This window comes from Orycteropus afer, unplaced genomic scaffold, assembly GCF_000298275.1.
Source record: "Orycteropus afer afer isolate SDZICR_OR568_19922 unplaced genomic scaffold, OryAfe1.0 scaffold00034, whole genome shotgun sequence".
Classification (NCBI taxonomy): Eukaryota; Metazoa; Chordata; class Mammalia; order Tubulidentata; family Orycteropodidae; genus Orycteropus; species Orycteropus afer.
The window spans coordinates 14,083,666-14,111,330 of NW_006921621.1; the positions used below are offsets into that span (position 1 = coordinate 14,083,666).

The window sequence follows — 27,665 nt, forward strand, 5'->3', positions numbered from 1 at the left end:
TGAAGTTGTCAAAGACTTCACATTGCTTGGTTCTACAACTGACACCAATGGAAGCAAAAGTCAGGACATCAGCCTACATATAGCACTGGGCAAATTGGCTGCAAGGGACCTCTTTCAAATGCTGAAGAGCAAAGAAGTCTTCTTGAGGACTAAGGTGCACCTGACACAAGCCATGGTATTTTCAATCGCCTCATATGCATGTGAAAGCTGGACAATAAATAAGGAAGACTGAAGTAGAGTTGATGCTTTTGAGTTGTGGTGCTGGCGAAGAATGCTGAAAGTACCATGGGCTGCTAAAAGAACTAACAGATCTGTCCTGGAGGAAGTGCAGCCAGGGTGCTCCTTGGAAGCGAGAATGGCCAGACTTCGTCTCATCTACTTTGGTCATGTTGTCAGAAGGGAACACTCCCTGGAGAAGGATGTCATGCCTGGTAAAGTGAAGGGTTCACGAAAGAGGGGAAGGCCCTCAATGAGATGGACTAACACAGTGGCTGTGGCGATGGGCTCAAGAATAGCAAGGATTGTGGCGCTGGCATGGGACTGGGCGATGTTTCATATGGCTGTGCATAGGGTCGCTATGAGTCGGAGATGACTCGATGACACCCAACAACAACAATCCCAATCACACAAGCCCCCTGATTTTGCACAGGGGATTTACCTTATTATGCTGAGACAGTGCTCCAAACCAAACAGACCTTGGGCCTGGACTTCCAAAATCAAAACACCAAACTCACTGCCATTGAGTTGACTCCAACTCATAGCGATTCCCATTGGGTTTCCAAGGAAGTAGATTGTCCCATTTTCCTTCTGCAGAGCAGCTGGTGAGTTTGAACCACCAACCTTCTGGTGAGCAGTCAAATGCCCTTACCTAATACTGACAACCAGACCAGAAACTGCATGAGGACAAGGGTTACCTCTTACTTATGACTGTGAACCCAGGCTTGCCAACAACTCACATATGGTATGTGCTTACTAAACATGTGATGAATAAATGGATCAATGAAAGGACTACTCCATAATCCTCACCTCACAGATCCCATAAACTCCAATTAGGGTTCTCCACTCCTCTGTTTATAGGCTGATCACTAGTTTTAACCACAGACCATTTCCTGAACAAATTCACAGACTACCTACTGAAACAGACCACCAAGACCAGGAGCTCCACAAGGACATCAATCACTCTGTTTTTTCTTGGTCTTCTGGTATGAAGCACATAGTAGGTGCACAACAGATGTGTGTGAAGAATGGAGGCCTGACCAGTCAGTCTCTGCTCAAACGTCACCCTGTCAGAGGCCCTCCCTGTCTGACACAGCTACCCTTCCTGACCACTCTCACCCTGTCTCTGACCCTGGTTTGACTTTCTTCTTAGTGTTTATCTCTATTTGGCATAGCATCAATTACTAGTTCATTTGTTCCTTGTTTGTATGCATCCCACCCCCGCTAGAATGTAAGCCAAAGGAAGGCGGGGCTTTGTCTTTATTGCTATAATTCCCAGCTCCTACTCCTCTATGGGCACAGAGCGGGTACTCAAATAGGTATTTGTTGTCAAATGAATAGATAGATCTCAGTCCAAACTGACAGCTGATTCCAACTGGATGGTAATATTAAAATGTCACCTAATTCTGAACACACACTGTCCCTGATCCTGACCCAGACTGCCCCCTAATGCTGATCACAGCTTGAACTCACAAATGGTTCTCTCATACTGACCAAGGATAATCTAATTTTGACTGCTGTTGTATAAACAGTATCAGAGCAGGACCTGTGTCTAATGCATGTCCAATGAATGAGTATTCATCTACTAATGCTGATCACAATTTACCCTTAATCCTGTAACACAAGGGGTCTGAAATCTGATCCCGACTCTCAATCCTTCCCAAACACTGCCCTAATTGTATCACGTAAGTCCTGATCTAGGACAATGACTGACCTCTGATCCAGGCAAACGGATATCTTATTTGGACCATCAGCTGAGCCCTGATCCTGACCACCAACTGAGCCCCAATCCTGATCTTAGACTGAACCTTGATCTTGACCTCAAACCACCACTGTCCGTTATTATGACCACTGGCCGATCCTAATTCTGACCATAGACTGTGCGATGACATGACGTTAGACAAATCTCTGATCAGATCCTGGACTGGCTCCTATAGCTGACCACCATACTACAAAGCCCTTGAGAGATAGTCTCAAGGCCCACTACAGGGACTTATGCCTAACAGCACTGAGTGAACAGATGAATGTGGAATGGGATCCCTAATCCTGCATGCACATTGCCTCTAAATATTTCCATAAATGGTCTTTTCATTCTGACTTCATCCCTCTCTCTGTCCCGTGAGCTGCACAGGTGCACCCTGGCCATGGGGGGAGCAGGTGAGTCCTCCCTTTGCCTCCTAGGGCCTCCTTCCTTTTCTCCAATTTCTAGCCACCTTACACTCCTGAGGTATATGTTCCCCTCCCTTCCAAGACACAATTCCAGAGCAGAAAAGAGCCTCTGAGAACACCTAGTTCACTTTCTCCTGGACTTCTTGACAATAGTGAAAGCCACAGAGCTTCTCCCTGCCAAGTCTGCACACAAACCCCAGAATGTCACATACAATTCTGAAGAAGATCTACACCTCACAGAGCCCATGACCTGAGTCAACAACCCATGGCCAAGTCCACTGAGGAAGAGGAGGCCTTAAAGTGTTTCTCCTATTCTTCAAGGGGCCTACCACCCAGCCCAAGTGCTAGACCACAGTCAGAAGTCCTCCTTTAGTCCAGCCTCCCCATCCCTCGTTAACCCTCTACCCCCAAGTTGGGGAGTATGAGGATGTTCTTGGAGTTGGAATATGAGGGTCTGTAAGGCTGGGGGTTGGCGGTGGGGGTGCTTACTCACTCAAAGTGCTTCTTGATCTTTTCTGACTCTGCATATTTGGAGATTCCATTGATGAAGAGTGTCCGCTTAACCTGGAGTGAGAGACAAGAGGGTTTGCCTTCCTGGAGTTTGACCCCTGAGAATGAAGGGAGGGGCTATGAGAGGATGCTGTGGTTTGAGGAGTGGGGAATAGGATGAACAAAGAAGAACTGACTGGGGTGGGAGGAGGCCTTAGGGAAAGCAGGTAAAGAGCTTCTGACAGAAATTAGGCAGAGAGCTTAATGAATGAGCTATCTGGTCCCTTGCTCTCTGATGGGTTTAAAGGGGGATTGGAGGAGGTACTTTCAGATCCTTAAACACAAGCTCCCAGAGAAGGGGCCATGTCTGGCTTAGATCTTGTGAGGCTCCAGGCCCCAGCATAATGCTGGCACGGAATAGGCACTCAGCACTGGCATGGTAAATGGATGTAGAAGGAAATGGGATAATTGCAACTACCACACCAAGCACAGTGAATGCTTCCTGAATGTCAGGCACAGCACCAGTGCTTTCTAAGCATCGCCTCACTTCCCTCTTTCCCAACAACTTTAAAAGAGGTACTGTTGTGATTCCATTTTACAGATGAGGAGTTCAAGGCTTGGGGAACTTATGGGACCTATCCAAGGTTCCACAGCTGAGCTGCTCAGCCAGGATTCAAACCTAGCTGGCCTAACTCTGGAGCTGAGGCAAGAGAGGCGTGGAAGGGAGGGAAGAGGCTGGGAGGCTGGGGATGGGGAGGAACTGGGCTCCTCACCAGGTCGTCTTCCTTGTAGCGCATCTTGGAGGTGTGTCTACGCATGCTATAGACAGTGAGCAGCAGGTACAGGAAGGCGAAAGAGGTGTGCAGCCATAGCAGGTTGTTCCTAGGGGAGCACGGAGGTACATGAGAGCCACTGGGGCTGGAAACACACTCAGATGCCTACCATCCTCCTGGTGATAAATCCTTGATACAGACCAGTCACTGTGCCCTATGCTCCACATATCCCAGCAGCCAAGATCATTCCATTCCAACAGGAATGTCCCTGAGAGACCATCTCTTTCTACCTGCTTGCTACGCTGCCTTCCAGCTACCCAACCCAGACCTGCCTGGCCCAAGGTTACATCCACCTCTTTTCTATGTGTGATTCTCACCAGGGATCTGCCCCTTCTGCCTCCAGCTCACATCCTCTAGGACCCACAGCCCTCTCTGCAGCCTCAGCTGCTCTACTCCTGGACATTCCCCATTTCCTCCCCTCCCTGTAATGGCTCAGACTCTGGCTGCAGACCCCAGTCACATTGCCTAGTCTTCCAACCTTACCCTGATTTCAAGTTGGCAATGGTGGTTCTTCCAAAGCTATAGGCATTGTTCTCTAGGGTGGAGGAAGAAGGAGAGGATCAGGGCATGTCCACTCCTATCCCCTCCTCTTCCTGCTCCTGTCCCCCACCCTGGTCCTCACTGACCCAGCAGGTCCCCTGAGAAGTTGACAGGTAGCACAATGCCCACGGAGAGGACACCCACGACGACCAGCAGCCCGATGATGTGCCGCTGGAAGGACAGGTAGTGCACAGCATCACCTCCACATTTGTCTCGGATCTCGTCATCCCTGAAGGCCAGGGGGTGGACAGAGGATAGAGGTAAGTGCTAGGCCCCAGGCGAGGTAGGAGTCACAGCTTGCCTGCCCTTAGCCATCCCAACCCCCCTCCACCCTAGCCCCTGCCTATCTGGCTTCAGTATGGGGTTGAAATGGGATCTCTCAGTCCCTATTTTCTGGAAGGGGAGGGAGGAAAGAGGTGGGTTGGAGGGAGAAAGCAAGGGATAAGAGAGAAAAGAAGGAAAGACGGAGGGAAAGAAGGAGGAAAGGAAGAAAAGAGGAAAGAAAGAAGGGATAAAAGGATGATTCCAGAGAGGAGGAGCCTCTGGTGGCACACTGCCTAAGGGACTACTAACTAGAAGGTTGGCAGTTCAAATCCACCAGCTGCTTGGCAGAAGGAAGACAGGGCAATCTACTTCCGAAAAGATTTACGGTCTTGGAAACCCAACAGGGGTCGCTATGAGTCAGAATCAACTCAATGGCAGTGAGTTTTTTCAGCCAGAGGGAGGAAGAAACAAGAGAGATGGAGAAAGAAGGGATGGGATAAGAGAAAGATCTAAAAAGGGAGGATGTGGAGGGAGATTGAAGGAAGACGAATGGTGAAATAGAGACAGAAGGGGTGAGGATGGGCGTCCAGGGAAGCAGCAGCACTTTATGGGTGAAGCCTGGTACACTGGGGAGGGCCCTGGGGGCCAGGGGGAGTAGGTGGCAGTGGTGCTGACCTGTGCGAGCTTCCTGCCTCTCCCAGTGCTCACTGCCTGCCTGCTGGACTCTTGCTCGGTCTCCTGAGTTCTGCCTGCTGGGCTCTGCTCCTGCCTGCTGCTCCTGCCTGTGGCTGGCTGGCTGCTTCCAGCCTGACTGCTGCCCCCACCCGCTGGCTGCACGGAGGAGGCTCTGGGTGGGGGCTCCAGCCCCTGCTCCCAAGTGGGGGCAGGGGCAGGGAGATATGAGGGCAGAGCTGGCAGGGGTCATAGAAGAGACCGTGGGACAAGTGAGTTTTCGGGGCATGGCCCAGGCCAGGCCCCCAGGCCAGGCCTCCTGGAGTAAGGAAGGGGGTGCTGGGCTGGCTAGGAGCGCTAAGGCCCTCAAAGCTGCTGGCTTCTGGATATTGTAGGGAGATGACAGGCTCTAAAGTTTCTGTTTTTCTCTTTCTTTAGAGCTTGAAGACTGTTCACTTACTTTATCCTGAAGATGGCTGTCAGCCAGGAACAGAAACCCTAGGGGGACAGAGGACTATCAGCAGGAGCCCCCATCCCACCAACCTGAACCTCCCTCCCTAAGTCCCACCTACCCCATTCTTACAATTACTCCTGGGCTGTGGCTCTTTGGCATAGCATTCCCTTCAAAACCACACCCCAGGAAGGAGCTCGCAATGGGGGAGGGGAAGGAAGATCTCAGGTTTCAAAAAAGATAAAGGACCAAGGCCAAGTTAGGTTATCCGTGGACCCTCATGCCCATGCCATAGAGCCCTGCAGATACCCAACAACAGGGCACCAGAACCAGAAGGAAGTTCCACAGTACTGTGAGCTGTGGTGGGAGGTTTTAGGCTTCTAGGAAAGGCAGTGGGGACCCCTAGACCTCCAGGTAACCTAAAGCAGAAGATCAAGTTCCTGCCACTTATCCTCTAGTCCACCATGGAGGGACAGCTACACAGGACCACCATAAGCTCCCTTTCCCACTTTCTAGCCCTCAGGTCTACCTAGGTAGAGGTTAGCAGGATAGTGAGGTGTAGGGGAAGGGTTGGGCAGAGAACCCACCAGGAGAAGAGCAGGTTTAACACAGGATGGGAGGGAAAGGTGCCTTTCAGCCAAGCTTGCAGGGCTATGCTACCTGCTGCCAACATCATCTGAGTCTGGGGACCATCAGACATCTCTAGCTGGTGGGGTGCTACCTTTGCTTTGCCACTTACCAGCCGGAGCCCAACTCAGGAGGCTGTCCACCTTCTTCTGCTGGGGCTTTTATGGGAGCTGCAGGGGCCCCCAGCTTTAGCTTGACTAACCAGGACCACCCCAGGGTCTGAGAAGTTGAGTTCTTACAGAATGTTATGGGGCCAGCAGATAACATCAATGTGTAGCATCTGACATGAAAGGGAGTAGCTGGGATCATTGTGACCAATAAGTATACATGTGTCTAAAGGTGCTGCAGCCACTCCGCTCCAATCCACAAGCAGGGCAACTGGCCCCACACAACCAAGGGCCACGAGTTTTAAACCTTAGAGCAACACAATGGATTCCTTGCATTTTGTTAAACAGGCCTGGAAGGGAGCTCTGGTAGCATAGTGCCTAAGGCACTTGACTGCTAACCAGAAGCCTGGTGATTCAAATCCACCAGCCACTCCTCGGAAGGAAGGTTGGCCAATCTACTTCCATAGTGATACTGCCTCAGCAACCCAAGGAGGGGTCGCTATGGCACATAACAACAACAACAAGGCCTGGAAAGCTCATTATTGTTTCTAAAACCATGTCTAAGGAAAAACGTGTCCTTAGGATCAATCAAGGAGGCCTGGTAGCACAATGGTTAAGTGCTTGGCTGCTAACTCATCTAGTGGGTCCACGGAGAAGGACCTGGTGATCTGTTTCCATAAAGATTACAGCCTAGAAAACCCTAGTTTTCTAGGCAGTTCTAGTCTTGTCATGTGGGGTCACCGTGAGTCGGAATTGACTTGACATACTGAACAACCACCACCCCAGGATCAATCAGCAGATGTGGGCACAGAACTCAGTTGTGGCAAACGCTGTTTGGAATTCTCAGATGTTGGATCATGCTAGTTTGGAAGCTATGACATATTGGACAGGAGGCGGGAGTTCCAGGTCTGGCTGGTTATCTTGTGGCTGTTAGACAAGTCACTCCCTTTGTGGAGGAAAAGGCCACATAGGCATCCCTGATTCCCTATCACTGGAAGCTAGAGGTTGCTGACTCCACTTGCCCTGGAGGAGAAGGGGTATGAAGAGAGCACTCACATTGTCCCTTTGGTCAAAGTCAACGGAGCTGGACACAGAGGTGAGACGCTCATACCGGTCATGACTGTCCCCGTGCATAGCTGAGGCCACACTGGGGGGTGAGAAGATGAGAGATCAGAGATCCTGGTGAGTCTCCACCTCGGGGGCGAGCATGAAGTGGGAAGGTTCCCACTCATGAGCTCCAGGAATACAGAAATGCACAGAAAGCGCAGAGGCTGAAGCTGGGGAGAAACGCCTGCCCTCTCTACCCTGCACCCCTCAAATATCCCCAGACACCAAGCAGCCGTAAGGCAGGAAGGTATCTTCATTGTCTTCTCTATGGAGGTTGAAGCAGGAATGCTAGACAATCCTGCAGTTCTGGAGTTGACCATCAGGGGGCGTAACAGAGACAACAGTATGCAAAAGGCCATAGTGAGAAGGAAAGAAGGGACTAGGAGAACCCTGGAGAGGTTAGGGGACAAAGTTGCTGGGGGCTGTCTCCAGGGTGGGCTCCTAGCCTCCCTCTTCCCTGACTCCCAGCTGTTGTTGCAACTCCGGCTCCAGTCCTATAGACAGAGACAACAATACGACACATTGGGTCAGACTGGGGGCTTTTTAGAAAGGGTGAGCCTCCAGAAAGGGTGAGCAAGGAACCCTGAAATATGAAGAGCTAGATGTTAGAGGGAGCGAAGCCACTGGTGACACCCCATCTTGTCTCTGCTGCCAGTAGGGTGATTATGCTGTATTTCCTTGAGGATAGCTCCTCCCCTACAGCCACCCAGGGCCAGGAAGGCAGGGGGCACATAGGGAGGGATTTCTCTCAGGCAAGGAGCCAGAGGGAGAAATGAGGGGGGAGGGGAAGGCAAAGACAAGTTGGGGAGCCCCCTGCTCTGCAAAGCACACCGCCTGCGTTAATCCGAAACATGAGCCTGCAGAGGAGAAAACTGCAAAAAGAAACCAGCAACTTGGCAGGAAGAGAAGAGAAGCGTGAGAGAAGAAAAAGAAAAAGTGGTTTAGTGGGGATGAGGGGGCTGGTGCCCCACATACTATTCCTGCTCCACTCGTTCCCTCTCCCGCCGCTGGAGCCTGGGGACAGAAAACAGACAGAGTTAGCAGGGGTAGGGGAGGGTCTCTGGGGACTAGCAAGGGGCAGAGGCCCAACTAAAGGCCTTTAAAGCCACTACCACCCCCCACACTCCTCCCAGACTCGTCCCTCTTTATCCCCTTAAGTAAGTGATGACCGAGGGCTGGCTCTTTCCTATCCTTGAGGAAGACTGTGGAACAAGGTGTGTGTGTGTGTGTATGTGTGTACGGATGGGGAAAGGGCCCCAGAGGCTTACCTATCTGCATCTGTCACCAAGGCCAGCCGCCCATAGTCCCAGGCCACCTTCCGAAGGATAGAGAACAAGAACAGCAGTGCCTGAGGGAAAAGGGGGTGGTTGGCAGAGGGAGAGGCTACCCACCCAATGTGCTGCCCATGGGCTATGGGGCCAAAGGGGCCAGAATCTTGTTTTAGAAGGGAATGACCCTGGTTTGGGGTAATGTCAGAGGCTACAGGCTTGGGCCAGGGATTCATGTCTGGTTGATGGGGATTCTCCCTGCTGTTAAGCATGGAGAGTCAGGTTTAGGTGGGAGAATGGTTAGGACTAGAGATCTTTGTCATGTATATACAGGGTGTGGGGATGGCATGGGCACTCACAAGGAAACACATGAAGTCGAGAGCCAGCACGGTGGGGACACCCCCGAAGGGCAGGCCCTGTAGGACAGTGCTGCGGATGCGGGCACTGTAGCAGTAGTCCTTGGGGTTGCTGTTGTTGAGGGCCGTGGTGCCCAGTGTGGCCAGCAGGAAGGGCAGCATGGCTGCTACTGCCGCATGGTCCTCCTGGGCAGAGGGCAGATTGGTCAGTGGGCTCGCTCCCATCTCCCTTGTGGGCCCTGTAGGGTGGGTGTGGGGAGGGGGTAGTGAGGGCTGATCCTTTGGCTGTCTGAGTGGGTGGAAGCTCTGGCCTCCAGAGATAAGAGCTTAGGGAGGGAAGGCTGAGTCACATGGATTTACCTTCCCTGGCTCCCAGGCTGTGACTCCTCCCTGGCCCTGAGGCAACTCAGCCCAGATGCCAGGCTGAACTGGACTGGGGAGACTGGTTTCTCCAAACTGGAAGTCTGTGCTGCTCTGACATCTACCTCACACCTCATGTACATAACATAAACACATACTCTTTTTCTCTGTCTCTGGCAGGGAGCAGAGTTGAGCCTGAGGGAAGAAGGGTCCTAAGCCTCAGGATTCACGCTAAAGAAGAGGGGCTCCCAGGTTGGAGGACTATGGGTAAGGAACAGCCACCTCATCATAATCTCTATTTTTATCAGAAAAATGGTATGATTTTACTCACTTAGGGTTTTCAACTTCCTAAATCACCTCCCCAGTTTAACCAGCTTCAAAACAAAGTATTCAGCTCCAAAGCTGCCCCCAGCCCCTGCCCTCAGAGTAGGGGTCAGAGGGAGGTCAGTTAAAAAGCAAGACTTCTAGGTTTGTGTTACCAGTCATTCCTGCTTACTCTCACTCCTCTTCCCCAACAGTGGCAGTGCTACACCTTTCTCCCTTCCAACCCCCTCACCTCTCCTTAATGTCTTAGCATAAGGAGCAGCTGAGTGGCATGAAAACTACAACTCCCAGAGTGCCACGTTCCCGCTTCCAGAACAGGGCAGGCTGGGAATGCCATGCCCTTCAGTGAGTTTTTCCATTGGCAAAGGAACAGAGAGTGGGCGGGGCTTCTTAGCCCCCCCCCCCCCCCCAGCAGCCAGGTGCTGCCCTCCAGCCCTGCACCCTGAGGGCAGTTCGTCTCTTACTACCCAGGGTGGATCCTGGGGAAAAGGCGATGGACAGACACAGTGCCCTCTGAAGGGCAATCAGGCCTGGATGCGTGGGTTCTGGGAAGTGTCTGGGGACAGCTGATCTGGCCCTTGGGAGGCTCCCAGGGAGGAGAAGGAGGAGGAAAAGTGTGGCCAGGGCATTGCTGCCCCATCCTCATCCTACTGGGGGGTCCCTAGGGGCCCCTGCTGCTGACAACACTGAAGCTCTGCCTTGGGGAATGGGGGTTCCCAGGGGAGAAAAGAAACCAGACAAAGAGAGAGAACAACAAACCTAGAATGGATGACAGTAACTCTGAGGGCACATGTCCCTCAGCCCCCTGGAGTGACTCAGTGTTTTTCCTGCCCACCAGTCCCTGTTTCTGCCCTGCCCTCTTTTTAGCACCACAACTGCTGGGCAAGATGCTCATGCTTTGGGGGGGAGGTGGAGGCTGGGTTGTTTGTGGGTTTTACTGGTCCCAGGGAGTTTCTGAAAGCATGATTGAGGAAGGCTAAGTGAGTAAGCGAATAACTGCCCTGTTACTCCCTCTCCTTTCCCAGCCCAATCTGCCTTAATTTAGTCATTACAGTGAATACCATTTATTGAGTTCCCACTGTTTCAGGAGTTAACAGACATGGTTTCATTAAAAAAACAACAACAAAAAAAACCCCACCAAACTCACTGCCATTGAGTTGATTTGACTTCTAGCGACCCCTCCTTGGGTTTCTGAGGTGGTATCTTTAGGGAAGTAGATTGCTCAATCTTCCTTCTGAGGAGTGGCTGGTGGGTTTGAACCAGCCAGCCTTGTGCTTAGCGGTCAAATGCCTTAGGCACTATGCCATCAGAGCTCCCAGGATTTCATTTAATCCATGACAATTTATAAGTTGGATGTCATTGTCATTTTAAGATGAGGATACAGGGGTTCAGAGAGGTTAAGTAACCTTTCTAAGGTCACACAGCAGAAGAACAACAACAAAACAATGGCCCCAGGATTCAAATCAAGGTCAACATCCCTCTAAAGTTCTAAAGCTAAGACGCTTTTCAGAGCAGCATGATGATTTTCTAAAGTACCTAGAAAGGGACTCTGCAAACCACAGAAGCTTAATAAATGCTTATCAAATGTTCTTTGGCCAGAGAACACAAGGACATTATGGGGATATGTGTGTTGATGTGTGTGTGCAGGAGGAGTTAGGTGACTGCATGTCAACCCACAGAAATGAGGCTGTTGGCATCTAAGTGTGTGTGTGTGGGGGGTGTCTAGGAGTCTGAATACGTAAAAGGAAGGTTCACGGAGCGACGTATCAGGGAAGATGAAAGGTGGGCGTAGGTATCTTGGGTCTATAGCAGGGCCTCTACAGCAGTCTCACTTCTCAACTCCCAACTCCAATGCACTCCAGAAATAATTGCAACAGCCATTCCCACTCTTTGTCCATTTTTCTCCCCAAACTCAAAGGCTCCACCAAGCCAGGATGCAATGAGTACAAACCCCCCTGGAGTGCCATCTCCTTACATCTCCATTCTTAAGGAGGGTAGAAGGAGTTCTGGCGGCCTAGTAGGTAACACATTTGGCTGCTAACCAGAAGTCGGTGGTTCAAATACACCAGCTGCTGCATGGGAGGAAGATGAGGCAATCTACTTCTGGAAAGATTCACAGCCTTGGAAACCCAATGGGAGTCGCTATGAGTTGGAATAGACTCGATGGCAATGGGTTTGGTTTTTTTCTATACTAAGGGGACCTAGCAGGGTGAGTGAGGGTCCAGCTAAATGTTTGGTAACTGAAATGGCCATGTCCATCTGCTGCTCCTTCAGTCACAAAGCATTCTCCCCTCCTCAACTGCATTTGACCCTCTTGCCTACAACATGTGGAAAGGAAGGCAGGACACATGCTGACCACTAGTCCCATTTTACAAGGCAGGAAGAGCAGATAAGGAGTGAAGGCCAGGGCTGCGGCTCTACCTGCAGACAGGGTTACTCCAAGCTCTGTAATTGTGGGGGTGGAGCTGCTGGGCTGAGTCTCATCAATGGCAGCTGCACTCAAAGCCAGCACTGGGCTGAGCAGCTGAGAGGAAGGAAGAGACTGAGACAGAATATTGGGGGAAAGGAGGGAGTAGAGGGGACAAGGTGCAGTCCCTCCCCTCCACAGGGGAGTGCTCAAGCCAGCTGTATCCTAGAATTTCTCTAGTTTAGCTTTGAGGCTCTGAGATTTCAGCTGGAAGTGTGTAGAGAGAGTGACAGAGACTAAGTTCTAGACTAATTTAAGGCGGTTATCTTAACATTAAGAAGTGTGTGCAAAGTAGGGGTATGGGAATTATAAGTTAAAAAGTTTTATTTTTTTCTCTCTTCCTTATAGAATTACTTGGGAAGATTTGGGTCCTAATTTAAATTAGGGGACTGGAACATGGGAAGGCAGTGTGGTCTTATGAGAGGAAAAGAAGATGGAGGTGAGCTCTGTTACAATGCAACCTAGGCCTCAGTCTTCTAATCAGTAACACAGGGATATTAACATCCGTGCCTACTAAGGATGGGCAAAAATGTATCCATAAGTGAGGAAAAAAAAAAAAAAAGCATTTACTAAAGGCTAACTTAACTCTGGGAGCTCTGGTAGCATAGTGGCTAAGACACTTGCCTGCTAACCAGACGGCTGGCGGTTCAAACCCACCAGCCACTCCTCGGAAGGAAGGTTGGGCAATCCTACTTCCGTAGTGATACTGCCTCGGAAACCCAAGGAGGGGTCACTATGAGTCGGGTTTGACTCGACGGCACATAACAACAACAACAACAACTTAACTCTTACTCTGTGCCAGGCACTATTTTAAATCACTTTACAAATACTAATTCAACTACTCCCCATCACAACCCAGAGGACAATGAGGTACAGAGAAGGTACATCAATTGACCAAATTACACAGCCAGTCTGTGGTAGATCTGGAATCCAGAACAAGGCAGCCTATGCTCTTAAGCACTGCACTTTGCTGCCACTCCAAACACAGAAGCCACTTCCACCAGGGAGCCAAGGGTTGGGGGCTGCCAGCTTTCACTCTGGAGAAATGCCACACATCATTTCAACCCATTCAACTTCTCCCTTGCTTATATCTCCCAGACCCTCCACTCAGGCCTTGGGATTGTGATTTAAGGTTCTGAAGTAGACACAGGAGACAGGCAACATAGCCTGAGAGGTGAGGAGACAGACATGATTTCTAACCTGGGCAAATTACTTAACTACATTCATCTGTAAAATGGGAATACTAATCCAGTTGTGTGGTTGTTTTGAGGATTAAATAAAATGATTTATGTAAGGCTCTTAATGCTGTTCAAGGCACATAACAGCTCTTAAAAATTAGCTTTAAAAAAAAAAGGTGTGGAATAAAAGGAGTTGGTTTAGTAGAGGAACACTGGTAAAAATTAAAAGAAAATATAGATTTTAATATGATAGAGCCCCTCAGTCAGGATGGGCTTCTTGTTTAGATCTAAGGGATTATATTATGTTAGGGACTGTCATTGAGTATCAGGTAATGCTCCTAAATTCTTCAAATATACCAGATCCATCTGTAGCAGGCAGGGAGGTGGGACACAGCAGGGTGAGATGCTATGCCAGGATGGGTCAGAAGTTCAGAGAAGAGAACCCATTATTGATCACTTGCCAGGCAAGGTGCCAGGCTCTTTATGTGTGTTATCAAGTTAGAGTCCAGGATAAACGCTGGAAGGAAGCAGAGGTAACCACACTTTTTAATGGAAACTGAGGCTCAGACAAGTTAAGTAACTTGTCAAGGTCACACAGCAAAAGAATGGTAGAGCTGGAATTTAACCTAGGGCTTTATGAATCTGTTGTAATTGTAGGGAACTTATAGGATGTCCAAAAGGGGGCTTTTAGTTACCCACCACCTACCTTCTGCTTTGTCACATTTCTACCAACCCACACACCTACCCACAGGCCAGGACCGAGTCTGGTGAGCCAACAGCAGCATGTGCCACCAGGGCATGCCAGGGCCTGGACCCTCCGGTGCCCTGGAAGATAGTCATGCTGCCAGGACACCTTACCTGAAGCCTGGCAGACACTCCCACTTCCCACCCTACCTGTGCCTGGGAGGCAGGACTGGGAGCCCCTCCTGGAGAGGGGTTGGGCACAGTCTCCTTCTTCCTGGGCCGATGCAGACCCAGGGAGAGGTAAAGTACTGGGTAGGGACGACCTAGCCCGGCAGGGTGGTAGAGTGTTTAGACTTGCTCTAAACAGCCAGACCTCTCTGTCCAGGGGACCCAGGCAGGTGGCGGCATAGACTCAAGGGCAGCGGCCCTTCTGACCTCTTCTCCCCACTTCCCAAGCGTCTTTCCCTTTTCTGAGGAACCAGGGGCCAAAGCTGTGGGGCTGTCCGCCCCTCGGCAGAGAAGAAGGCCAGGATGGACAAACCGCACCCCCTCCCCTCAGCAGGGCCTCTGCCCCACTCCGGGATTGGCGGTTCAATGCCTTCCCCATAGCACTCTCCAACGCAGGCCCGAGGGGCTCATGAATGAACTGCACTGTGTGTGGGGCGCAAGGAGAGGACACGCTCCTGGGGCCAGCTGCCTCGTCGGCCCGCCGACCAGTCCCCAGACTGGCCGTGGGCAGCGGCCGGCCTTACGCCAGCACCCGCGAACCCTGCCCCAAACCCTGGGTTGGCTTCTGGATATTTGGCCCCGAGAACAAGAGAAAAGATAAAAGCGATCGAGGGCACCGGACTCAGCAACCCCGGAATCCAAAAGTCAGGGGCGGGGGCGGCTGGTTCCCCACAGCGGCGAGCTGGTGGGGAGCAGCTGGAACTCCCGAAGGGCGCCGAGGGGGCGCGCACCTAGCCTGGTTAGGTGGGAGAAGAGTGGTGCTAGAGGGCCGGGCTCGGGGGTCCCACCCCTTGGGATCTCAGGGGGGTGGGGACAGAGGGCGTACATCTGGACCCCTGGCAAGGGTCGGAGGACTCACATCTGGATCGGGATGATACGGGGTTGGGGACAGCGCGCGCCACCGCTGGGTCCCGCGGGCCCGGGCACCTCCGAGTCCCGCAGGAGGCTGAAGGGAGGGGACGCACAGCTGAGTCCGGGTTTTTTCTTTGGGTGGTGGTAGATCCTCCAAGAAAAAAGAGGGGGCTGGGGAGGGGTCAGGTACTCACCCCCAGGCGAAGACTCGGCTCCGGCTCGGAGCCCCGGGTTGGGGCGGGGCGGGGCTGGGGGGAAGGGGGAGGGGGAGTCGCTGGGCGGCTAGAGCTCCGGGCTCCTGCGGCGGCCGCGGCAGTGTATGGGGGAGGGGGAGCGGGAGAAGGGAGGGGGAGGTAGAGGGGCGGGGTCCCGCAGGCTCAACCCCCCTACGCCAATACACGCTAGGCGCGCGCGCACCCTCAGATCATCACCCTCCCGGCGGGCCCTGGCGCGCAGGCGCAGAGGGGGAGGCCGCGTGGGGCGGGGGAGGGTGGAGCTTGACCAGGGGGCCCACAGCCGGATGCTTCTGGGCGGCGAGAGCGGTATGGCCGGGCCTGTCACACTTCTCTCTTCTTTCCCTAGCCCTTTCTTTCCCTGCAGTAGGAGAGGTGCACTTCTCGAGGGTGGGTGAGGACAGGCTACAGTGGGAGGGTCATGGGCCCTTTGGGGTCAGAGGGCCAGTGGAAGGAGTCCCGACAGGGAGGGGACCCCCGAGGGGTCTTGGGGAGCGCGGATCTGACCCACACACGCCTCAATCACGTCGCCGTGGACGGCGGTGGTCTCTGTGGCCTCTGCGTCCCCGCATCCCTAGCCCAAGCTCACCTGCCTTCCCAGGGGTGTGAGCCGGGTGTGGAGAGAGGTGGGCTGCGGTCAGGATTTTACGAGCCGCCGTGGTCCGATGGCCTAGGCTGGTCACTCCGGCGCGACTTCTCGGGTCTGTTTCCTTTCCTCCTTTTCAGGACTTGGGTCTGAGATGACTTTGTGACTTGTTTGCCAGGCGCTTCTGTGCAGTGGGTGTGAGTGAGTCCACAGCTTTCACTTCTGTCATGCTGATGAGCGGCTCCTCGGCTGCAGGGGGTTCCCTGGTTTCTCATTTCACCAGAGACAGGATCTGCCAACGATTAAGGCTGGGAAGATGAACACTGCGCGAGACAATGTGTACATATTCTTTCTATAGATCACTCTCACGAATAGATCACAAAGGCACGAGGAGCACCAACTTGTTAATTTCATTTTGGGTTCCTCAGAGGCGTTCTTTTCTTCAGGGAGGTGGTTTGGGGACATAAAGGAAGTATTGCTTTCCACAGTGGGCAGTGAATCAACTTTGCCCCCTGAGGGACTGAATGAATTGTATTTATAAAGAGATTTTTAAAAGGGCATAGGACAGATTTACCGTGGGTCACCTGAGAAAAGTAGGGAATTTGAGAGACCTAAACCCGAATAGCTGCAGCTCCTGGACAAAGGAGGGAACTGGGAACTATCTGGGGGTGTCTGGTATGATTTGTCAGCTTTCCACTGGCTTTTTTTAAATGCATTTCATTGAAATATAATTATGTATAGTGAAATACACAAAACTAAAGTGACATGGGTCAATGCTTTTTTTTTTTTTTTTTTGCACTGTTCCCTTCCCTCCCCTCCTACCCCTGGCAACCAACAAAGAAAGTTTCCCTCCATATAAAAACCTTTCCTTGACCCTCCAGAACAACGAACTAATACTATATTTGTCCTGTGATTGACTTATGTCACTCAGTATAATGTTCTCCAAGTTCATATTATGCGGTGTTTTGCAGACTCTACGTTATTCTTTAGTGCTGCATAGCATTCCATTATGTGTATGTACCATAGTTTGGTCATCCACTCTTTCACTATAATCTTAGAAATAAGTTCCTTGCCAGATATGTAATTATTGACAAATACGAATTTGTTGCCGTCATTTTTATTATGTGCTTTTTCGTGGTGTCGATTTCTTTGTTCCATATAATTTTCTGTTCTGAGCTCGTTTTGTTTATGAATCGTGTTATCACTTCCTTCATTGCTATTATTTTAGTATTTGCTGAATATTTATGCTGGTTTCTTTTTTGATGTGAAGGTTTATCATTTTCCTTTGAGGTTACCCTGTGATTTATAGTTTTCTTCCCAAGTTTAGAACAGTCGTTCTATCTTGTATTTGTCTTGACTTCCCTACCATCTAGAAGTTCTGTAACAACACAGTTTTTTCCCTCTTTTTGGTTTGTAGTTGTCCTCATTTGTCAATTGGTGTCTCTGGTTCCCTGTTTACAGTCTTGTAGGCTTATTTACTTTGGATACCTCCATAGCTGGGTTTGTTTCTACGTTGTATCATCATGTGTGTTAACGGTCAGTTGTTGTTGGCTGTTGTTGCTTCTCTGTCTATAGGGCATCCTTTAGCATCTCTTGTAAGGTTGGTCTGGTTTTAGCAAATTCCCTTAATTTCTGCTTCTCTGGAAATGCCCTAATTTCACCATCATATTTGAGGGACAATTTTGCTGGGTACATAGTTCTTGATTGGAAATTTTTCTCTTTCAGTGTTTTATACATACCATTCCATTGTCTTCTTGCCTGCATGGTTTCTGTCAAGAAATCCGAGCTTAGTCTTTTTGGTTGCCCCTTAAAGGTCACTTTTCGTTTTTCCTGTGCTGCTCTCATGATTCCTTCTTTATCTTTGGTTTTGGTAAGTTTGATGATGATATGCCTGGGTGATTTTCTTTTGGGGTCTATCCTGTTTGGGGTTTGTTGGACTTCCAAATGGATATATTCTCATCTTTCATCATACCAGGAAAATTCTCTTCCAACAAATCTTCGATAATTTTCTCTGTGGTTTTATTTGTGTCTTCCTGTTCTGGAATTCTGATTACATGTAGGTTATTCCTTTTGATGGTATCCCACGTGAACCTTAGGCTTTCTTCATTTTGTTTTGCTCTTTTTTCTGATTGATCTCTTTCCAAAGATGTGTTCAGGTATTTGCCTTCAGTCTCCCTAATTCTGTCTTCCATCGATTCAGTTCTTCTCCTTTGCCCATTTACTGTCTTATCTATTTATGAAAATTTAGTATTAATCTTTTGGATTTCTGTGTAGACTTTGTATCATTTCTAATTTTTCATTTATTTTGTCATTTTGTTCTTATATTGTCTTTTGAAATTGTTCTCGGGTTTTCTCTGTGTTTCCCTTGATCTGTCTCTCAATTCGTTGAAGATACCTAAATATAATTCTTTTGAGTTCCTTATCAGGGAGTTCCAATGCTGCATCTTCCTCAGGGACGTGTTTTAGGTCTGTATCCTGGTCTCTTGTTTCTCCTGCTTTATCTTGCTTTTTTGTGTGGACTGTAATGCTCTGTTGTCTCTGAGGCATTGTGACGTTTTTGTGTTTATATTTAATTGGTGATTGTATGTTGGAGTGACTTGCTCACAATTTTAATTTTCTTTGTTGTGTTTGTATGTTATCTATGCAAGCAGGGTACTGTGCTCCTCTATTTGCTAGTTGAAGGCACTTGACTGCTAACCAGAAGGCAGGCGGTTCAAACCTGCCAGCCACTCCTCGGAAGGAAGGTTGGGCAATCCTACTTCCGTAGTGATACTGCCTCGGAAACCCAAGGAGGGGTCGCTATGAGTCGGGGCCGACTCGATGGCAAACAACAACAACAACAACATACACTCACCACCTGTCTTCTTTCCTGTTGTCAGCCCCTCATATGTCCCTGCCAACCTTGGCAAACAGAGCCTATTCTTAGGTCCCTGGAATCCAAATGAGAATGCTGTCACTTTAAAATCCAAGATGGTTTCCACTTGTAAAGATTCAAAATGACTGCACCTTCAGTCACTTGAAATATCCAAAATGGCTGCCATTTGAAACAATCAAAATGGCTGCACCCTCCTGACAGTGGAAAGTCAACAGCTCAGGTTGTCTCCCACCTTGCTGTTTCCCTTCCTAGTCATAGGCCACCAGCGCAGTTGTCCCTGCAGCCTTTGGTGACCAGAGCTGATCTTTAGGTCAATTCTGAGGTCCTAACACCACTTGGAGGAGTTCTGGTAGCATAGTGCCTAAGGCACTTGACTGCTAACCAGAATGCTGGCGGTTCAAACTCACCAGTCACTCCTTGGAAGGAAGGTTGGGCAATCTACTTTTGTAGTGATATCGCCTCGGAAACCCAAGGAGGGGTCGCTATGAGTCGGGGTCGCTATGAGTCGGGTCCGACTCGATGGTACATAACACCACCACCACCACCATTTGGAACTATTCAGGCTGTTGGTGCTGTCAGAGTAGCTGATGATCTGCAGCTCCGTCTGTCTCTGTCCTCACTGTTTTTGTTCAGGTTTTTCCACTAGTTGGTGTCTAGTCCACTTTTGTATAGTTCCTTTCAAAGCTCAGGGCTCCAGGATTATCTTCTGTATCTCTGTCAATTGGTTTTTATTTTCTTTGTTGAAGAGAGTCTGTGTTGCTTGTCTGCCTATTCCTCCATCTTACCAAAAGTCCTTTCCACTGGCTTTTTAAAGGGTTTGTTAATAGCTTATCGGATGCAACTGTAAGGTTTGGTTTTTGGCAGTGGTTTGCAAATTATGAGGCCATTGGTGAGTTGGAAAGAGGGCTTTAAACTGTTTTTTCCTGGGTCAGTCATGGCTGACGCAGTGAAGCCAGAACAGATCAGAATTTATAAAATGTGAATGAGTAGAGCAGTAACTGGAATGGGAAAAATTACTGGTTGATGCCTGGCTAGAAACATAATCTTCTTCTTAGAAAACAAGAACAGCAAGGGCATTGCATAGCACCCAAATCTCTTGACTGGCAGAGTGGGAAACAACAGTGCCCTGCTCAAAGATGATGGCTGACCTCTCTGCTTTGAATGTGTGTTGCGGTCCATAGTCCTGGCAGTAATACCATCTTCTGCATCAGGCTCATGAATGGATCTGCTATGCCTCTTCTGAATCCCCCATTGCAGAACTTCAACGTGCAATTTCTCCTGTTCTGATTATCATTCCACTTCATCCAAATTTAAAAAATTTGAGTATTAATCTGATTTCCCTCTGTCGGCCATGGCTGAACCAGTATGTACCATAGACCACAAGCAGCATTTTAAAAATAATGAAATAGAATAGAAAATACCAGAGTGCATTGCACTTGAGTAGGGCTTAACCATTTTTTCTTGGTGCTCCTTTCAGGTATACACTCAATGTGGGAATATATTTAGGAAGTTTATATATTATGTTTCTATGTGTTACAGAAAAGTTTGAAAGGCACTCATCTTCTATGCTTCTATTAACCCTTTTGCCATCTTCAGCCTGAGCTTTCAGTCAGTTAAAATTATCCTTGAGGATTCAGTCAGCATACTGTGAATATATGGTAAAGAAAAGAGTGAGTCTCACTTGTTACTTAATGCCCAAGAAGAAAGACAGTTCACTCTTCATTAAGTGCAATTGAAAAACAAATTTTGTTAGGGATAGGAGTATATGTAGGATTCTTCTGTATTAGGAAGTATGTTTTGGTTATCTAGTACCGCTTTGACAAGAATATACCACAAATGGAATGGCTTGAAGAAACAGGAGTTTATTCTCTTACAGTTTGGAGGCTTTAAGTCCGAGTTCAAAGTGCCAGGCTCTAGGCACTGGGTGAAAGCCCCTCAACCTTGGGCTTCAGCTCTACCTCCTGCTCCTGGCCCACTGAAGCTGGAGGCTTTTCTTCACTCAGCTGCTGGCTGCTGAGGCTGAGAAGCCCAAAGTTGACAAGTAAAAAGGCACAGTCCCAATGTTACCAAACCACACGGCAGGCCATTAATTCAAGTCCATTGTAAGTCCCAGGTTCAGCAGCGCATGGCGGCTACTGAACAACAACATGGCTACATGCAGGGTTCAAGCGTGCCATAAGCTAAAGACCATTCCCAATGCTGTTTCTTATATATGGGAAGCAAACCACATACCCAAAGCAGCTACTCAGCTGCTCCAATAGATTCCATCATGGAGTTAATTACCAGTCTCACCATGGGGAACAACTACATTCACCTGCTCAGCCACTCAAGCAGGCCCAGCCAAGTTGACACCACAGAAGTGAAAGGGAAAAAAAAAAAGTTGCAGTGGAGTAGAGTCTGACACAGTGTGACCCCATGTGTGTCAGAGTAGAACTGTTCCATAAGGTAATCAATGGCAGATTTTTTGGAAGTAGCTTTTCAGGCCTTTCTGAGTGGACTTGAATCTCTAACCTTTTGGTTTGTAGCCAAGTGTCATAACTGTTTGCTTTACCCTAGGATTCTGTGTTAGAAAGTATATTGGCTTAATTAGGGAAGGGCAGCTTTTCATCACAATGGTGATAGCACAAATGGCGAGCGCTCAACTACTAGATGGAAGGTTGGCAGTTTGAACCCACAGAGGCACTTTGGAAATAAGCCCTGGTGATCTGTTTACAAAAGAATACAGCCTTGAAAACCCTATAGGACAGTTCTATTCTGCACTCATGGGATCACCATGACTTGGAATTGACTGGAGGGCAACTAACAACAATGCGTTTTTCATCTGTGATTTAAGATGGGGGTGAAGTTGTCTTTGGTAGATTGCTGGTGGGATAGAAGTCTATATAGATTTGGATTCTTGAAGTTGTTTTGGGTAGGAGCAAGCAATTTAGATGATAAGAAATCAGTGGTAGTTATTTTTCTTAGCAAAAACTGTTTATTCTACCCTTATTGCTTTTTGGATGTAAATTTTCTGTGGAACTTTAAAAATGTTGTGTTGACTTTGTGGTTGTAAAAGTTGGGTGATCCATTGCTTGTGTGGAACAGTAATATTCTCTTGGAGTCTAAATGGCACTGATATTGGGTATCTGGAAAGTAGAAGTGGAGGCTGTAGTTGCCTGCTTTTGGGATTTGTAGGGATCACTTAAATACATTTCTTACTTATTTATTTAAAATAATAGTTATGAATCTGAATATGTGGTGGGTTCCTAATGTAGTTCTGCCTGTGCCTAATTAAGGACACCACATAATAACAGTCATCCTGAAGAAGTGTGTGTGCCATCCAGTGAGATGTCTTCTTTCCAGACAGAAAGAAGAGGGAGCATTTCAGAAGGCCTGAAATGAGAACTTGAAGTCAGTGTGTTGTGGAATCCATGAAGGGCCAGTGGCCAAAATGTTTTATTATTGCTCCTAAACATCCAGGGTAAAAACCTTTTCTGGAGTCCATTTTGCAGGCATTAAACACAGTTGTTTAGACTGAGGCCCTTAGCTACCACCTGTCTGTCAAGTTTGTCATACTGTGGTAGCCTGCATGTTGCTAGGATTCTGGAAGCTATGCCACTGGTATTTCACCCGTGGTGGACAGGTTACAGCAGAGCTTGCAGACTAAGACAGACTAGGAAGAAAGGCTTGGTGATGTACTGCTGAAAATTAGCCAGTGAAAACTTTATGACTCACAGCAGAATCCATCTCACTTATCCAACTCACTTGCTTTGGACATGTCATAGGAGGGATCAATCTCTGGAAGAAGACATCATGTTTGGTGAAGTAGAGGGCCAGTGAGGGGGTCCCTCTATGGTGTAGTAAATTACTTAATATGTCCTTTCTAGCCATAGTCCTCCATTTTGTGATGTAAATCCTAGTCTCTATGCCTGTGGTTATGGTCCCATTTTGGAGATAGTTATCCATTATGTTAATGAGACAGGATTAGGTTGGGATATATCTTGAGTCACTGCCTTACTAGAAGATATGACTTAAGTCACCACTCTTAATTTCCTTGAGGCTTTGGTCTGCATCCAGTATATATGAATGCTCTGGCAAAGCTCTTTCTTGCTCTGGATCCTGCATCTGCTTCATCATCATCTGACCTCTGGTTCTTCGGACTTGAGCCAACATTCTGACCTGATTTACCAACTTGCTTGGTGTTATGAGCCGGCAGCTTGTCATCTGACCTGCCAGTTTGGGTTTGTCAGCCTCTGCAGTCATACGTGAATGAGGAGAATCCTCCATATTAATGCCTGACTCATGGATTTGGGACTTGCCAGCCTCCACAACCATGTAAACCATTTCCTTAGTGATTCGTGAGTTCTTTGAGATGTTGCAGTGAATTACAGAACCCTAAGATGGGAGGGAGAGTGCTAAGGAGAGGAGGACTGGTTGATGTTAGAAATGATGGAGTGGTACAGCAATTTGGAAAAGTTGGACATTTGGGACATCTTTAATCTCGAGGCCTTATAGGAACAAGCCCTGTGCTGATCCTTCTGAAAGAAACTATTCATAGCCTTTCGGTGTGGTAGATTGGTGCAGTAGCCACAGTGATGGATTTGAACATGCTGGTGATCATGAGGATGATGCAGGACCAGGCAGTGTTTCATTCTGTTGCACATAAAGTCACCAGAAGTCAGAGGTGACTTGATGGCAGGTTATCTCTCAGCTCCATAGAATCTTAGAGGATGCAAGAGTCCTTTAAACCCTGTCTTGCCTCAATCCTGTCTTAAGGAGTTGTGATCCCTAGACCTACCTAAGCTGGATTTTCCTATTGTTTGTGTTAGGTGGATAGTTCTTATGGTTATGTAGGGGCTTGGGAGGGCCTTGAAAACCAGGTTATGGTTTAGCCTCCTTTTTCAGAGGCTAGTGGCTTTTCTTGAGTTGATTTCACATTTATTTTCAGTGACAGCTATTGTGTGATAGAAGACTCCAATTCGGATCTCAGGAATGTTGCTGTGGATCAGGTCATATACTGTCTTAGTAAGACAGATGCCAGGAAGCTTATTATTCACTAGCGGAACACAACTCAGTGTAAGAAAGCCCCGCTCCTCAAAAACTTAAATTTATTCATATCTTTAGATAAGAAAGGAAGTACTTTTCTACATCCACTTAAGGCTGAAAAACACTTTCAAGGCTGAGTGAGCTTAAGGAGACACCTGTGGTGCTGCTTTGAGAATCAGGGGGCCATGCTATTCTCCCTGGTTAGGATCTGGAAAACAATCCCTTTTCCCATAGGCCTGTTCCTTCTGGGTAATTCAGAAAGGGAGTCCCTCACATAAAATGATCTCTTACATGAGTGATGCTAAAGCAGTTTCATTCTTCTGTCTGTCTTGCTCTTCCCAAGGACCCCACGCTGACGTAGTCACTGAGACCTAGAGAAGGAAGGGGAGGATGGGATGGAGTAGATGTGTTTTCCATCAGCAGCATTCCTGCTTTGAATAGGGGCCCCCAGACTTTTCTTTCTCCCAACTGCCCTTCTGCCCACCTGACATCTCTGTAAACCTGGCTCTTTGCCACTGGCTTAGTGTAGGTATTAATAGAAGGGTTGCTGTTAGCTGCTGTCAAATTAGTCTTGACTCATGGTGACCCCATGCACAATGGGAGCACGCTGTTTTGAGCTATAGGGTTTTCATTGGCTGATTTTTTGGAAGTAGATTGCCAGGACTTTCTTCCTGGTTTGTCTTAGAAGCTCCACTGATACCTGTTCAGCATCATAGCAACCACTGACAGGTGGTGGCTGCATTTGAGGTGCCTTGGCTAGGAATCCATCCCTCACCTCCTGCATGGAGGGTGAGAATGCTACTTACGGAGCCACTACTGGCCCCAATAGGAAGGGTTGTAGTGTTGTTAGGTGCCATCATGTTGATTCCGACTCATAGTGACCCTATATGAATGTAGAACTGCCCCATAGGGTATCCTAGGCTGTAATCTTTATGGGAGCAAGTCGCCAGGTCTTGTCTCTCATGGAGTCACTGGTGAGTTCAAACTACCAGTGTTTTGGTCAGCAGCTGAGCACTTAGCTATTAGTGTCACCAGGGCTCCTTAGCAGGAAGGGTATACATGTATAATTAAGTAGAACTTAAGTTTGCCTTGTACAGTTTTTCAGAGTTTGGCCATACCAAAATTGTTAAATATTTCTGGACTATGAGTGTTTTCATACTTGTGGGATGGAAGCAGGAGAGGGGGAGCAAAGCTAGAGTAGATAAAATCTACACATTGAAAAACCAACTTTAAATACTTTTGTAGCAAGGTAAGGTATAAAACCAAAAACCAAACCCACTGCCATTGAGTTGATTCCCGACTCATAGTGACCCCCATTGGGTTTCCAAAGCTATAAATCTTTACAGAATTAGATTGCCTCATCTTCTTCCTGTGGAGCAGCTGGTGGGTTTGAACTGCCAACCTTCTGGTTAGCATCCAAATGCCTTATGTACTGCACCACCAGTGCTCCTAAGGTAAGGTGTAAGTTAAACAAATACAGCATGTGAATCTTAGAGATATTTTTTTTTTTGTAAATCAAATTGAGAGTGGGTTCTTTTACAAATGGTTACTGTACTCAGCTGGTAACTGAAAAGTTGGAAGTTCCTCGGAAGAAAGACCTAGTAATCTATTTCCAATAAGTCCGCTGTTGAAAACCCTACGGAGTAAAATTCTACTGTGTTCCACGTGAGGTCGCCATGAGTCAGAATCAACTCTGTGGCAGCTGGTTATGGTTGGTGGTAGAAGCAGCTCATTGGGCTGCTGAGGGATGCTTTGCTTGTTGAGAGTGGTACTGTGAGCTCACACTTTGGCAGGTGGATCAGAATCAGGTTTAGTTTTGGTGTGAGGCTGTGCTGGATGTAGTGCAGATGTTTATTGAAAAGGCAACTTTTTAATTCCTGAGATTTTAAAATTAAGATTATGTGGCAGCCTCATTCGGAACATTATTTACCCAATGAGAAAAAGTACTTGCCCGGTGTGTGACGTGTTTGTTTCCAGGCAAATTTTAGTGGTTAAAGCAGCATCTTTGCACAAGTATCGTGCAGGTGAACTAATAATAAATAACCTTGGGCTCCTGTTGGCACTTTGTCACTTACTTGGACAAGTTGACATGTCTCTTAGCTAATCTGACTTCATTCTGACTTACTCTATTGAGCCAGCAAAGCTGTTCACAAATTTTGGCCGATAGACCCCTTTGCATACTGTTACTCTTTCTTGTCTTTGTGTTTCCTTTGGATGCTCAGAATGAAATTGTTAAAAATATGATCTGTTTGGAAGTACTTTGAGAATTGTGATATTATACTTGTGCAAGATTGGACAACAAAACAGTAGCAAACCTTTAAGCAATGAAGAGGAATACTTCCTGGTCCAGGGTGATTTAAGGAGAAACCTGCCAGTAGATATGGAGGTGTTGTGTCTGCATGACAGGTTAGAGGGTCCTGGGATCCCAGTTCTTTTTTTGACTTCTTGAAGCATCTGAGGAGCTCTGGTGGCACAGTGGCTAAAGCATTCAGCTGCTAACCAAAAGGTGGGCAGTTTGAACTCATCAGCCACTCTGCAGGAGAAAAATGAGGCTCTCTACTTCTGTAAAGATTTACAGCCTTGGAAACTTTATGGGGCAGTTCTCTTCAGTCCTGTAGGGTTGCTGTGAATCAGCTCAATGGCAGTGGGTTTTGGTTTGGTGAAGCAGCCAGGCCTCTGCTTTGGTTAAGAAGGATGGTTACAATTTCACACTCCTGGAGTTTGTCCTTTTTGTGCCTGGGCTTCGCATGTGTTTTCTCTTAGTGTGTCTTTTCCCTTCTGTTACATACTAACGGCATCTCCTTTAAGTATTCTTATGTGATTGTGCTGATATCTTTGTTTTGTCCATTTTCTATAGAGCCCTTCCCCTTGAAAGGGATTAAAAGTGTATGTTACACACCAAAACCAAAAAACCAAATACACTGCTGTCAAGTCGGTCTTGACTTATAGCGACCCCTCCTTGGGTTTCCTAGGTTGTATCTCTACGGAAGTAGATTGCCCAGTCTTCCTTCTGAGGAGTGGCTGGTGGGTTTGAACTGCCAGCCTTCTGGTTAGCAGTCAAATGCCTTAGGCACAGGCACCTAAAAATTGAAATTGTTTAGATAGAAACAATGTGTAATTTATATGTTGGTCTGTGATAGTAAATACAACATTTTGCTGATTTTCCAAACTCAGATAATGGGAATTTCCACAAAACACCACAGCTGTTAGATTCTTTCTATCTGCTTTTCCAGCTTTGTTGCTGTTACTGAAAAGATCTAAAATGACCTCTCAGTGCATGTCTCCCCTATCCCCACCAAGTACCTGTGCAACGGGCACAAGAAAACCACCAACCCAGCAAACATGATGCATCTCTATAGTCGAAGGATGAATTGCAGATTAATTTTATTCATTTCACAAATGATCACTGAACTCCAGTGAAGTCAGGCACTGTTCTGAACTCTGAACATGCAGCGTTGAACAGGTCAGGCACAGTCCCTGCCATCATGGAGCGTATATGTTCAATGGGACCTCTAAGTTGATACCAAGTGAAAAATTTACCTCTGTGTCTCTGAAATCCTTGGTCCTCCCTTGGCTCCACAACTGAAGGGAGATGTTAAACCCAAGATGGAAAACGTGAGTACAACTTTAGGATTGCGTGAAGTAATTTCTTTTTCCTCCCTCCCTCCTTTTCCCTCTCCTTTTTCCCCCTTCTCTTCCTTCCCCTTCTCCCCTCCTCCTTTCTTCTTCTTCTTCTTTTTTTTTTTTTTTGTGG

General features: G+C 48.0%; 1 protein-coding gene across 1 annotated transcript in view; it reads right to left on the reverse strand.

The window, feature by feature from the left end:
- Positions 1–9,261, reverse strand: part of TMEM63B (transmembrane protein 63B) — a 21,541-nt gene extending 12,280 nt beyond the window's left edge. Inside the window, exons 1-9 of the mRNA XM_007936192.2 lie at positions 9,103–9,261; positions 8,744–8,823; positions 8,451–8,489; positions 7,425–7,515; positions 5,644–5,681; positions 4,334–4,476; positions 4,191–4,242; positions 3,648–3,756; positions 2,879–2,949 (exon numbers count right to left, since the gene is read on the reverse strand). Of these exons, the coding sequence (XP_007934383.1) occupies positions 2,879–2,949; positions 3,648–3,756; positions 4,191–4,242; positions 4,334–4,476; positions 5,644–5,681; positions 7,425–7,515; positions 8,451–8,489; positions 8,744–8,823; positions 9,103–9,261 (782 nt within the window). The remainder of the gene's footprint in view (positions 1–2,878; positions 2,950–3,647; positions 3,757–4,190; positions 4,243–4,333; positions 4,477–5,643; positions 5,682–7,424; positions 7,516–8,450; positions 8,490–8,743; positions 8,824–9,102) is intronic.
- Between the last annotated feature and the right edge of the window lie 18,404 nt (positions 9,262–27,665).